This window comes from Boleophthalmus pectinirostris, unplaced genomic scaffold (genome assembly GCF_026225935.1).
Source record: "Boleophthalmus pectinirostris isolate CB_2022bp ecotype Guang Dong unplaced genomic scaffold, ASM2622593v1 HiC_scaffold_8, whole genome shotgun sequence".
Taxonomy (NCBI): Eukaryota; Metazoa; Chordata; class Actinopteri; order Gobiiformes; family Gobiidae; genus Boleophthalmus; species Boleophthalmus pectinirostris.
This window is the reverse complement of record NW_026571515.1, coordinates 16,840,436-16,854,899: the sequence shown is the minus strand read 5'-3', so window position 1 is coordinate 16,854,899 and position 14,464 is coordinate 16,840,436. Positions and strand designations below refer to the sequence as shown.

At 39.7% G+C, this 14,464-nt stretch overlaps 1 protein-coding gene across 2 annotated transcripts in view; it reads right to left on the bottom strand.

Annotated features, from left to right (window-relative positions):
- The window catches only part of epha2b (eph receptor A2 b), a 59,131-nt gene that overhangs the window by 23,379 nt on the left and 21,288 nt on the right, over positions 1-14,464 (bottom strand). For both annotated transcript variants that reach the window (XM_020922315.2, XM_020922316.2), the window contains exon 4: positions 145-300. In XM_020922315.2, the coding sequence (XP_020777974.2) occupies positions 145-300 (156 nt within the window). The remainder of the gene's footprint in view (positions 1-144; positions 301-14,464) is intronic.

Genomic DNA, 14,464 nt, shown 5'->3' with positions numbered 1-14,464 from the left:
AATATATATGCGCACACCCATTTTTATTTCAATAGCACTGCACTTTTACACTACCATTACTATGATTAAATGTACTGTGATGCACTAAATAGAATAGTGACAGTGCCTTAAAATACAGACTAATATTTGTAGACAGCGCTTCACCTGAGCAGGGGTCAGTCTCTAGGTCGGTGGGGGCCCTGTAGAAGCCCTCGAGACAGGTGCAGGTGGCTGCTCCTGTCCCTTGCTTCTGGGTGTTGGCAGGACATGGCTGACACCTGTCACCGGATGCGGTCGGTTTGTAGAAGCCCTGTGGACACTCTGCAAACACAGACAGGACAGGTGCATGAGCAGGTGACAGTTAAAGGACACATACTACATCCTCTGTCCTCCTCTGATGTAGGACACAGAAGGAATAGAGCACAGAAGGACACGTGAGGTAGTCTGCTCTGTTGATTCTTCTCACTAGAGCTCCTTCCTGCCACTCCTTCACGAACTTATCAACCTTCTAAGAGCTGCTCCTCTGCTGTCTTTCTCAACAAACACAACCTGTCATCCTGCATTCCTCCGCTCCCAGTCAGGCCTCAGAACATATACTCCTCTCCTTTTACTCCTACAACATTTTCACAGGGCAAAATCACTCTAGAAAATTCTGCAAGTAATAACAGTAACTTTCCTGGTGGAGGGTCCATCAAAAGCTTTTCTTCATGGAAATGTTATTGCTTTGTTTATAAAGTTTCACAGTATAGCGTTAAACCTTTCTATCTTCATGGAGATCAAAACAGACCAAGTTACAGGTCAGATCTGTGCAGAGGCAATCCCGCTCACTGTCAGAATGCCTCTTTTTCTGTGTATTTTTGAGCTATAAATCACCTGTAACTGAATAAATGTAAGGTAGAGCTGTTGTCATATTGTGAAACATTCCAGACAAAGCAATGACGTTCCCATAGAACCAAACAGGTGTCTGACCCCCAAGCAAAAAGTTACACAATGCACCTTTAAGGCAATAACGCTAAAGTTTGAAATGTTTACACAATATATTGAAGTGGCTTAATGTTTTACGCATAGGTTTGTGTTCGGCCTTTAACCCTATAGTCACTATCCGAATCCCTCCCATTCAAAACTATTATACTCCCCAACCTAAGCAGTCATAACATTGTTTTTGGGAAATCAATATGTCAAAAGAGAGTTTATTCTGTGTGTCAATAGCGTATCCTGCTCTCTATTGGATCATTTGTACTGTATTCATGGTATTCAATAGTTCTTTAACCTACTACCATGAGCTCCACACCCATCCACTGCGACTTGAATAGAGAGATCAGTTTTATTATTAGAAGTGAATAAAAAGAAAAAAATAATGAAAAAGAATGATTAATGACTGTGATGACTGTGCAATCAACTTGTCAACCAGCCATTTAAAATAAAACATTAAATCTACAGTACAATGCGACTTTTAGACCTATTGTAATTTGTTAATATTGTGTTTTACAAGATGAGTCAAATTCTAAAAGTACAAATGTCTAAGAATAAGAATTTCTTCATGGAACAGTTTTTGAAAATATAAAATACAGTTTTTTTGTTTTAATTGTAGGATTTTGTTCAGGGTGTTAAGAATTAAATAGGAATACGCTAATCTGATACTGGTAGTGAATATCGGCAACGTTATGGAAAAATTGCTGGAACAGATATCAAATATCTATTCAGGCGATATACCATTTTTTACTAGTCGTAGTCAGTCAAGAAAGTTTCACTATGTTTGAACTTTTATTTATACAACGTTGTTTTGTAGATACTTGAGAGACAGACAAAGATTGGGTATAACACTATAACTCACTATGGCGTGGTTCACCTTTCACGGCCTCGCTGTTTCGGAGGATTTTTTTATGTGCAATTTTGCTTTTTTTATTTTAATTTTTTTTTACAGCGTATGAACATGGATTGCGTTCCTCCCCCTGCGTCCTGATTGGCTAAGGGACTGTAGACCATTCTCAATCAATCTCCTCCATGCCGTGTCTCCTTTACAGTACAGAATACGTTTAGCTTGCCAAATTTACATAAATGTTCCATCACTAGTAGTGTGACTCTGAAGTGCTGTATGTTTGCAAGTTTTCTGTCTGACAAAACCCACAATGTCGACAAAACATTCGGCACCGACAAAGGCTTTTGTGGTAGCACCCAAAAGGCAGAGGAAGATGCAAACCATCGCACAAAAAGTTGGACTTCTGGACACGCTGAAGGAAGGTAGAAGTGACGTGGCTGTAGTGTTCCATTACAGAATAAATTAATCTTCGGTTCGTTACATAATGAAGAAAGAAAATTAAGAAAGATGCAAAAACGGTTGTAACTATCCTGTCTGAGAAAAGAATATAAAGTGTGAGGTGAGGGGTTTTACAGCCTTAAAACAAATATAATAATAAAGCTGACTACTTTGCGGATTTCACCTATTGCGTGTTATTTTTAGAACATAACCCCCCGTGATAAACAAGGAACCTCTGTAACACATTTGGATCAGTTTTGTATTGTCTTATTTTACTTTTAGGGAAATAAATGCAGTTTTCAGTCTTTGCGCTGGTATCAGTTGATAAATAAATAGTATCAAAGTTAAAAGCTTGATTGGTGCTTCCCTTATTTTCAATTTTAAACTTTTACAAGAGAGAAGACGAAAATGAAAAACTGCTTAACTAATAAAAGTATCTCATTTCATAACATGAAAGGCCATACACAATAAAACCGGACACTTCAATGTTGCAGAGGAATTTATAATCACAGTCTATACAATTTGCTAATTACGTGCATTCAAATTGCTATTACCGGTATATTTGATAATTATAACTTATAACAAACAATTCAGAGGAAAAAGTAATAAAAGTTGTGTGCACACGTAAAGTTAATAGGAGGTTACTTGATGCTTTTGAGTCAGTGGCAGTGCATACGGACCAGACGGGAGTACAAGACAAAAATAAAACTGAGATCATTCTTTCCTTTGGGGGCCCTCATACTCAGACTTTTGAAACTCTATCAGTGAGCTAAGATGGCTCAAGCTTCACAGGCTCAGAATAAAGAGGTGCAGGTAGTGCGTCCAGCTGTGAGGGGCCAAGCTGAAATATGAACTTAATACAGTGTGAAATCTTTGTGAGAGCCTCCCCGCAGAGTGAGAATGAGCAGGGGCCCAGCTTAAGAAGGGCCCCTCACACTCTCACATGCGCTCCTCTGTGTTCACTGCGTATACAGACATGTCTTGGAACCACTCAAGGACTAGGGATTAGGGTCCAGCCAGTCACCTGTTCATGTCCCTCCGCCAAGGCACTCGGAAAACATGCAATACACAATAGAGCTACAAGATTTAGGATTTTTTTTCAAGGGCCCATACAGTGCTATTTTCTGATCTGCATTATATTGTCACTTCCTCATTGCAAGCATACCTAGAGTTGTGTTTTGTTTCATTCACAAATCTTTAACACACAAATCCTGTCCACTCTGTTCCACCCTGTGATGTCAGGCACTAATACAGGAAGTGCTCCACTGTGTTTTTAAACTCCATACACCTTCATTAGAATCATCTGGAAGATTTCAGCCTGGGAATTGCCAATATCTACTGAAACTAAAGTGAAAATGCAGCTGTAAACTTGAAAATCACCACCACATGACATCACACGGTGGAATAGAGCATTCTGAGCTTAATAAAAGGTTACTCAAACATGTGTGAATGAAACAAAACACTGTGTCTTTTATTTATTTATTACATTGTATTCATTGTTTTATCATTTTTAGCTTTATGAATTTTGACACTTTCTTTATTGTTTTAAATTATGATTTATTATTTTTTATTGTATTAATTCGTCTGTGCGGCACTTTGTAAACTGTCATGTTTATAAAATGTGCTATATAAAAAAAGTGACTAGACTGAATATAACAAGAGTCAATTTTGTGTAATAAAGAATGTTTAAAAAGAGGAACTAAACATTAAATCCACTTTTTTTTTTGCTACTAAACTGTGTGCATATTGAAGCATAGCATTGTCTACTGTTCATAATGTCATTTTTGGTCACTTTAGTGCAAACTACGCAAAGGTAGAATATCTAAATGTAAGTTTGTGCTGCTTTCAGGGGCTTCTGCAATTTCAAGTACTACATGACATCACACAAGACTGCCCTGATGACGACCAGGTTTGTACAATTACCAACACTTGACGGCAGGGGCGGAGTTTGAAGTGTACCTGTTAGACCAATCACAGTGTTTCTTATACCTCACACTTTTTTTTTATTCCACAGGCTCTGCCCAGTTTAGAAGCTCTTTTGTTGTGGTGGACAGAATTTTATTTACTTTTTTTCAGACAAGCATTGAGATTTGATTTTGCGATGTATGTTTTAATAAAAGAAGTCTGCTCAAAGTTTACATTTTAAACTCATCCAGAAGAATTGACAAATAGACTGAAATATGAATTGACAAAATACAAGAATCACATTTCAGAACATGTTTGTACAGATTTTACAGTTGGCAGTTTGCGCAAAGTAAGACAGGATATTTTGATGTTTGTGAAGGAAATTATGTTACGTCAAACAGCGATTTTGGTTGGATTGTGATTATCCTTGCGGCCCTGCCTCACAGCTAGGGATCAGGGCCTGTTCACCTGTTCGTGTTCCTCCGTCAAGGCACGCACTTCACATGCAACACACACACACATGCACACATTAGTCTCCTATCATCGCCCTCAGCAATAAACAGCCCAACACCAGCCAGAGAAAGTGGATGTGTAAATGAGGTGTTCCAAGACAAAAAAAAAAAAAAAAAAACACACAAAAAACTTGGCAAAAGTAACACGAAACAGTGGCAAAACAAATGGTTATGTAAGGTAGAATTTTTAGTTCGATCTTCTTGATATAAGTTTCCGTAGCCTACGTCATAAAAGTGTAGTATCATTAGTGGGATGCACGCTGATTGGGTTGTGATAGCGCTCTGAAGGGGGACTAGCACAGAGAGCAAAGGGACAGGAAACTGAGAGGGTCTAAAATGAAAGTGAAATGTATAAAATATGTTAATAATTTATACTTGGCAAAAATCGAGGTAGCATGGTGAACTAAATATGTTATGTGTTAAGTCTTTCTTCATGCTTTATTTAAAAAAAACAACCTTATTGGAATAAAACGGTGGATTTGGATCGGTTTTAAAATCACAAGTGAACTCAGGCACTTCAAAAAGGCGCCTGGATGTAATATAAAAGCTTTAGTGCGAAGGGGAAAAAACTTGAAGAGAAAGACAATGCTTTCTTTTGACTTTTGGCTTTGCAAAGAGACGCACCCACTTGTTTCGAAATTTGACTTTTTATGCTTTTAACCGCAATTACCTCTCAAATCGCATTGGTAATTACATCAAATATTGATGTCTTTAAAGGTGCACTGTGTAACTTTTTGATTGGGGGTCCGTCACCTTCTTGTTTCTATGGATATGTAATAACAATAGTTCTGCCTGGAATGTTCCACAGTATGACATTAAACAAATCTACCTTGCATTTGATCAATTACAGTTGGTTTTAATGCTCAAAAATACAGGCCGTAACTTGATCTGGTTTGGTCTCCGTGAAGATAGAAATGTTTAATGCCCCACTGTGAAACATTCCAGACAAAGTAATAACATCTCCATGAAAAAAAGCATTTCACAGACCAGAAAAATTACATCTTTAAGGCTAATTAAGGTATAGTTATTAGGTTTCTATAAATAAAAAAAAGAGAATCTGAATGTTGACATGGATGACTACAGTTCTCCATAAAATCTTTTAACAAAATACGAAACTGACCCTTAAAACTACTGACTTACACATTATGTATAAGATCCCTGTCCACATAGTGATAGAGACAGCAGGGAGAATCCGTGTAACATAAAGTCAAAGACAAACAGCAGATTAGATGTCAGATTCCAGCACACAGCAGAGACAGCCAAGGACGAGGAGCTGGCTGGTCATGTTCTCACAGACGGCTCCTATGGATGTATGTGGCCACACTTGAAGAGATTAGTAGATGCTCTGCTCTGAGATGAGAGGAGGAGTGGGTGTCTGAGTTATGGTGTAAACAGTGTTATCATAATGTTTGACTAAGAAAATTATTTGACTAGGTAAAGCTGCCTAGCTAACTCTAAAAAGTGTATACAGCTTGAGGAATCAGATTATCAGTTAACACTTAAAGGACATGTGAAAAACAGTTACGTCTGTAATGGAGGGCCTTAGGAAGTTTAAGGCTGAACAATATGGCCATAAAATTCAATATTATTTAATTTCACCCTTTAGGACAAACATGTCAAACTCAGAGTTATTATATTTGGCCTGCGAGATCATATCAAATATGTATTAGAGCTGGCCCGCAGGCTACAGATAGACTATAGAGACATTATTTATTTAAAATGTTGTTATTATTTTATATAATACTTGTTCTGGACTCAATGTTTAAGTAAAACTATTATTAAACATTTATTTTAATAAGAAAAGGTTTAACATTACATATCTCAAAAGAAGAGAAAACATACAGATGTTGAGATTTTTAAATAAATATTTAGTTTGGTCCACGACTTAGTCCCAGTTTTTAATTTTAGCCCTACGTGAATTTGAGTTTGACACCCCTGATTTAGGAGATGCATATATGGTGATTCAGTGATTTTTTTGTTTAATCCATGTCTACGCTCAAACTAAAATATGTCCTCAAATCTTCATTGCCTCCTCCTTCATGCTCTAAGTGAGTGACAGGTGAAGTGAAGTGAGAAACCTCAGCAGCATTACATTACCTCTTATAAGTTGCAAAACATTATGAACTTGACTCAATATACATGGAAACTCTAAAATCGACTTGTGCTTAAGTGTTGGATCCTGTTATTTATTTAGTACAGCTCATATTTTTAACAATATTGTACATTTAGAATACTTTTTTGGGCATTATTCTGTTTTATGGTTTAGTTTCAGTGTACTTCAGCAATGTATCGCACTTTGAAAAATTTTTATCATGATAAACCTACCAAATATATAACTTGTCTTCTATCAATCTTCAGACATATAAAAAAGTAGCCAATTCCTAGAAAAAGACCCATTGGATTACTAGTTAACCTCTACACTAACTTCCTGCTTCCTGCAATGATCTACATATTCATTTGACTGAGGTTCGTCCCATTTGAATGCGAGTGCTTTTGAGGGCTCACACATCTGTTTTCTGTATTTGAGCTTCACTGCATCCCCCCAATGAGCTGTTGATTACCTCATTTATCCATATCCAGAAAAGGGCCCAGAGCGTAGCATTGTTATAAACATCCATTCGTCACAATATCAGTCCCACATCACAATACAGAGCACACTTACACTTGTGTTCACCTCAACTCTGTGGAGAGAGACAGCTGTTACCCCCACAGCCGCTAGTACTCATTAACAGCCCCGGGACAGGCAGAGAGGTAGGGCAGGAGAACAGAGGTATACTGTATCCTGCTGAGGAAAGAGAGAAAGAGAGAAAGAGAGAACGGGAGAGAGCCCGTCCCACTCTTCTACTGAGGAGGGGCAACAGCTGCTACCTCTTACCCCACTCCTACGCTGCTCCTGCCTGCTCCTGCCTGCTCCTGCCTGCTCCTAATCCCCGAATTCCTTCCCTCTCGTCTCTCCTCCTCAGCTCCCCACTCAGGCGCCCGGCTCACCCATTAGCGTGGCCATTCATAGCTGACCAGTGGGCCTGCAGAATGCCACGCCATTCAAACGCTGACAGGAAAAACACAGAGGCGGGCAGCGCTTGGGAATCGCCCAGTGCCACATGGCAGGAGAAGACAGAGCGCTGGGCTGCGGCGCGCTCCGGCCCGAACCCAGAACTGCCTCTATAATCAGAGCGCATTCCTGTGCACACCACCAGGACACAGGCACTCACAAGACAACAGCATTCTAATACAAGGAGATGGTGGAACAGTATGTATCTGAGGAAACATTCAAAAGATGCAATTACAATGAAAAACGGACTGCACAGTAGGGCTGGGTATCATTAAGAAGTTGCTGGTACGATACATACCGCGATACAGAGGCCACGATACGATGCATATCTTGATACAGTGAGCTTTCGATTTGATATGACATATTTCAAATCGATTTGATACGGTTCAATAAAAAATAAAGGCTAAATCACGGCTCTGACACTAACAGTCTTTGTTAAACCACTTCTTGTGCAAAGTTCATATAAAACACACCCATTTTAATAGGTAAAACTGTGAATATGTCAAATGTGTTGCTTGTTCAGAGGAAGAAAACTCGTTTATGCAATAAAACTGTTGCACTGTAACAAAATAATTTAGTAAAATATACCAAAAAATACTCTTGGCGATATATCGATACAGCAGCTCATGATATCATCATCACATTAAACAATACGCTTTATCGATATTTTGATATTTTTGCACGCCCCTGCTGCACAAAGATACAGAAGCAGGCATTACTTGTACTTCTGTTGAGAATTCTCCTACAAAACTCTTATAGTTAAGATTTTAAAGGTACACTGCGTAAGTTTTCTGGTGGAGGGTCTGCCACCTTAACCTAGCTCACACCTAAAATAGGCTGAAGTCTGTTGGCACCACCATGTTTATTTTGGTTTTTTTGGGTGCTTTATCTTCTGCACAAACCTCACTGCTACTCTGTGATTGGTCGCCCACTCAATTAACTTAACAGCGGGAGCACCCCAAGATGGATTCTGAAGTGCAAGGTTGCATGTCTCCTTGGAAAAAGTGTTGCTTTTCTTGGAATGTCCCACAGTATTGCATTAAACCTGTGTATCTGCAGTTATTCAAGGGGTTTTGATAGCTAAAAATATACACTGTGTAGTCGTCTATTCATAAATCTGACTCATAATATGGCCTAGTGCCGCCACCGTATTGTCTTGTCAATGTCATACTGTAGAAACATTTCAGGAAAGGCAATAACATTCCCAGGGAGACGAGCAAGTTCTGTAACCTCCACCAAAAATGTTACATACTGCACCTTTAAGTTGTGTTGCTGCAATGATACATCATGGTTCAAACCTATAAAAGTACAAACGTGAATATGTGGGTTTATGTTGCAAACAACTCTTTGCCTTTTGTTATTATTATTCTGGACCATACAGCTTTCACATTATGATAAAAATCCCTTTTTTTTACATCGTCATGGTGAGCTCAGCATAAAGGAGAGACTGTAAGTGAACTTTCGATAGTGCAATTCCTCGATAAACTTCCAGGCTTGACACACAAAAGGTAGTTTTAAATTTGGGACTGTTGCTCCACAACAGGAAGCAGGAAGTGTAAGGCTGACGCAGCACTTCCTTCCGAGTTCGGCCAATCAAAGCACGGAAGCTGGAGCTTGGCCCTGAGACAAGACGACACTGTGCTGTGTGGCAGGAGCTGACAATACTGAACTGGAGATTATGTGTGGTGTTTGCTCTGGGCAGAGAAGCAGAATAATAACTCTGTCTCTTACTTTGTGTAATCACTGTTTTAACTCATTAACAGGCTCCTGACCCACGAGACCGTGGTTTAGTCATGGTGACTTGTGTAACAAAGAATCCCAGTACTAAAGACAAACAGTAGACACTTGTTCACTAGCGTGACTTTATGAAGTGTAAAATCATTCTGATATTTAAAGTCGATTTAGTGCTCGTCTCATCTGAGCAGATACAGATCAAAGTGGATGATGACAGTCAAATGTTCAAGATTGGTCAGAGCAGAACCCTGTGGTTCGCTGGAGCAGGCACTGGTGAGTCCTGGTGAATCCTGGTGACTGCTGTGAGTTTTGTGAGTTCTGTGAGTGCTGTGAGTCAGTGTGAACAGTGACAGCTTCTGAAGCCACCACTCATACCACACGTCTCCTGAGCTGAAACATCTGACTCACAGTTTCCTTTCCTGGTTCTGTTCTGTTTGTCATTTAGGGGCCCAGGCCTGGAGTGGCTCTGTATTTGTTTATTGAGACTGAGTGCAGGGGCCTGAATGCAGAGGGCCACAGTGGCTCTGAAGCTGTCACTGAGGGCCCCCCAAGTTTGTCGGTGCAAGTTAAGATGGATGAGATGGCGACAGTGATGAATTATGTTGAGATGGATGGATGAATGGGTAACATGGAGGCTGAACAGCCCAGAGGACCCTCAGCCCAGAGGCCCTCAGTCCACAGGGCCCTCAGCCCCACAGGGGTAAGTGTTGTGGGGCCCCACAGTGGAGCTGTGCACTGGGGCTTTTAAAGACAGGGAGGTCACGACTGCCTCAGGCCACTGCTGAGTTAAATACTGCACGGCTGATGGGAGCTGCTCGCCAACTCAAACAAACACATGTTCAGACGAGAGGTGAGGAGGGAACTGAGTGGTCACTACAACAGAATGTGGTTAACAAAAGTTTATAAATCCATGAGTTTGTCAAACAAAGATTTACTAGATTTATATGCTCTGTCACAATACAATTACAACAGACAGGAATTAGGACATAGTTCACAGCTACCTCAGAGCATGTGCATGCACACAACATGTGGACCATCTGTGCAACACTCAGGAGATAAAGGCATTTCCCAGTTCAATAGAAAAAGTCAGCTCAGGCTGATGGACCAGTAGGTCAACAAACATGTTGCACTAACCTAATTCTGTTTGCTCTCACACTTCCTGTTTTGTTAAATGATAAAAATCTAAATAAGAGATTTGGACACTGCTATAATGTAAATATAAATATTGCAACATTTAATGAAATTATAATTATTGGGAGACATAGCCAAAAGTGGTTTTCTAACTCCTCATTTGTCACTGAGGATTAACAAACCCATAATCACAACAATCAATGGACCCAATGCACATGTGAACACATGTGATCGGCCAAAATAATTACAACATTAAAAATCATGTCAGCCCGTTGTTTGTGAACCTGCACTGCAGCCAATAAAGTCAGGGCATCTGGACAAAGTTACTTCTACACAAAGATCCAATGAGAGCAGTGCCCCAGCCCCCTACATCCTCACTTTATTTTCATTCCAGGCTTGACCAGGGCCGTAATTGCAATATGTCATGTCACGATGTTTGTGTGCAGACTGACAACTCGCCATTAGCATTTTGGTGGAGTAAGTTAGCGCTGGAACAATGGGGGTCTCTGATGGGGGAGTGGGGTCTGTAACCTGAGCCTGTATGCCTGGTGGAGGTGATGGTTTTGGGCCAGTGCGTGTTGAGGAGGAGGAGGGAGGGGGGCTACAGGGTCTGGGGAAGTGTGGGACGTTAGGCTGGGGATTAGCAGAGCAATGGAGCAGCTGTAAGGGCATTACATCTGTTTTACAATTGCACTCAGGCTTTCATCTGGGGCTGTTAACAAACACAATAAATTCCTGCATGGGCTTTCTCCTCTGAACGGCTGTGTCCACTCGCGCTGAGAAGAGGGGGGCTGTGAAATGTGGACTCGAGGTACATAATAAAACATGTCCAACAGGTTGTGAGTGGAAGCAGGCGCTCAGAAGAACCATCACACTGACACTTGTGCTTTAGTGCTGCAAATCTGTCTCAAGGCGCAGACAGCTCTTAAGACTTCTTTCTCTCTGTCTCTTTCTTTTCCTCTGTCTTGTCTCAACCACGGACATGAATTTTACAACAAGACCACAGTTGAATTATTTATCTTTATGCTTGTTGTGATTGGACGGGGCACCGCTGTGTTCACATGCACCCAAAATATGTCTACCAGATCCAAATATAACACCACACACTCTGAATAATGTAGCATACAATGAGCAGACTTTATGGAATTATCTGCTAACTGTCTATTTCATAAGACTTAGAAACATAATGAAGACATCAGGGCGTGCAAGGTGATGTGCTGGGAAATGAAAATGGAAAATACCAGTCAAATATTATAAAAGGTCCTATGTTTTGCAAAATTGACTCTTGTGAACTTTAAGTCATGTTAGAATGTTGTTAGCTCATTAAAAACATGCCTGGAGTTGTGTTTTGTTTCATTCACACATGTTTGAGTAAATCTTTATTGTAAGTCTGTCTACATCTGCAAAGCTGAAAATGCTCTGTTCCACCTTGTGATGTCATGAAGTGATAGTTTTCAAGTTAACAGCTCCTTTTACTTTTAGTTCAATAGAAATGGGAAATTCCAGGGCTGAAATTATCCAAATGATTCTAGTGAAGGTGTGGGGGGGTTTTAAAAACACAGTGGGGCACTTCCTGTATTATCACATGACATCACAAGGTGGAATAGAGTTTTTTTCTGAATGAGAAAAGAAATCATGTGTGAATGGAACAAAACACAACTCCAGGTATGTTTGTGATGAGGAAACAACATTACAACAATAACATTACACAATATTATAAAATGGCCCTTTAACAGTCGAAAATTGCATTTTTTAGATATAATATTGCTGTGGTGTTATGCAATGTGCACTTTAAAAAGTCCATGCAAACTAAGGCTTCGAAGTATTTTCATAAGAGTACAGGAAATATAAACAGAGGAAAAGAAACTTTGAATAATGCATAATGTGGGATGTTTGTAATGTAAATTTACATGTGTGGCAGGTAGAGAAACTTCAGAATATTGTGAATGTTGTTTTGAAGATATTTTTTATCTTTTATCTACAAAACAGAAATGCTGCAAAAAGAGCTGATAAAAAATTAAAAATGAAAAAAATTAAACTTGAAAATAAGGATATAAAGTGATATTTCTGCACTTTTGTGGGTCATTTCACTAAGTTGAAGTGCAGATACCAGAGCAAAAAAAAGGAAGTATCACCTGACAAAATCTAATAAATAAAAGTAGATAGAAGTAGAGTAAAAGTAAAAATCTAAATAAAAATCTAAGTAAAAGTATTAAAGTAGTAGTTTAAAAAAAATTACTTAAAGAGTAAAAAGTAAAAAATATTCCAAACAGATTTTGAGGTAAGAGATTTTGATACAGATTTGTGCTGAATTTTGTTCAACATAAACAATTGAATTAATATTTCAATTTCCTAGCTATTCTTCTTTGTATATTTTTGTTTCCTCAAACTATGAACATGTTAAAAATAAACCCCTCAGCCTTTTCAGCAGGACTCAAACGATAAGAAACACTTTTACTTTTCAGATCAGTTCAAATGTGGAGTAGAAAGTTCAGAAACCTCCTCTCAAATGTCATAAAGGAAAAGTAAAAAGTATCCAGTGTAAAATGTACTTAAGTAAAATGCAGATACCTGAAATGTATACTTAAGTACAGTAATTTACTACTTAGTTGCATTCCACCAATGCTTGAACCTCAACTAAACTATTTAAACACAAGCTGTAATGGCCCATATAGCTCAGAGTGACCAGGTAGAGAAGAGCTACAGGCAGCCCCTTTAGCCTTTAGCCACCTTACAGCAGGCCCGGTCCAGACGGGGTGGTGTAAAACACAACACCGTTTCACTTCCAGGCCCACAGGTCACACACTGAACCGTCTGCTTCCTGCTTTCAGAGGAAGGACAAACTGGGGCCAAAAGCACCAATAAACAAACTGTCACACTGGTAGGGCAGCTGAGTGAAAAGTGGCTGAGTGAGGTCCCACAATGGAAGGGCCTGAGCCGCGGGGTCGGCAGTCACTGGGGGATTAGGTGACCTCCGGTTTCCGCTGGGCCTGTTAGCGCGGCACACAGAGGGGAAGGAAAGTGCTGATCTCACACAACAGTCGTACAATACAATGCAACAGCTCCTATTCTCTGCACTCACATTCAGGGTCAGGAATGCCACTGTCCCTCCACCGCCATCGTGCTCTGTGGATCCTTTATGAGGCTCAGGCCCTTTGGACACTGCTCTGTTTAATGAGATAATCTAATGTACACTTATACTTGGCCTGTTGACACTGAGGAACACACTAGAGATAGACTTTGGACTTTAGCGTATTTGCAATTGGCCGTAAATCTCCAGCACAGGCAGAACGTTTTGTTTTGGGTGACCTGCAGCCTAAAACTATACATAAAGCTTTATTTGAACACTTTAGTGCAAATAGAACAGCTGAACACGAGACTACATAGCTCTTTTATGGGTTTGTGGTGAAAAGGAGCTGTAGGTGTTTATTTAGTAAATTTAAACAACATAATTTGGGGGAAAATAATCTAAACTGGCCCTACATATCAGCCCAAAACTATCAGCAGAGTTTATCAGCTAAAGGTTGTTCATATTGGTTGATCTCTATGGATACGTTTATATGATCACGCTCTGAACAGAAGAAGCAAAAGCAGCATCACGTCTTCACTTTTTATTCCGCGTTTAGATGAGCGTTTTTGGGAGGAAATTTGTGTGCATATGGTGACGCAAAAGTGTATGGAATTTGACCGGGTTTGGTGATGTATGTGATGTAAACGTGTAAGCGATGTGAGCAGATCTGACCAGAGTTTTGCGTCTTGGGCAGTGTAGACAGAAACGCTACAGCGGATGACGTTCAACTTTTCCTTTCTGGAGGGTGGTTTCAGACTTTCACGTTTTTAAGCCCAAAAAACGCCGTCTCCGTTTAAACAAAAAGCACTTCCAATAAAATATTT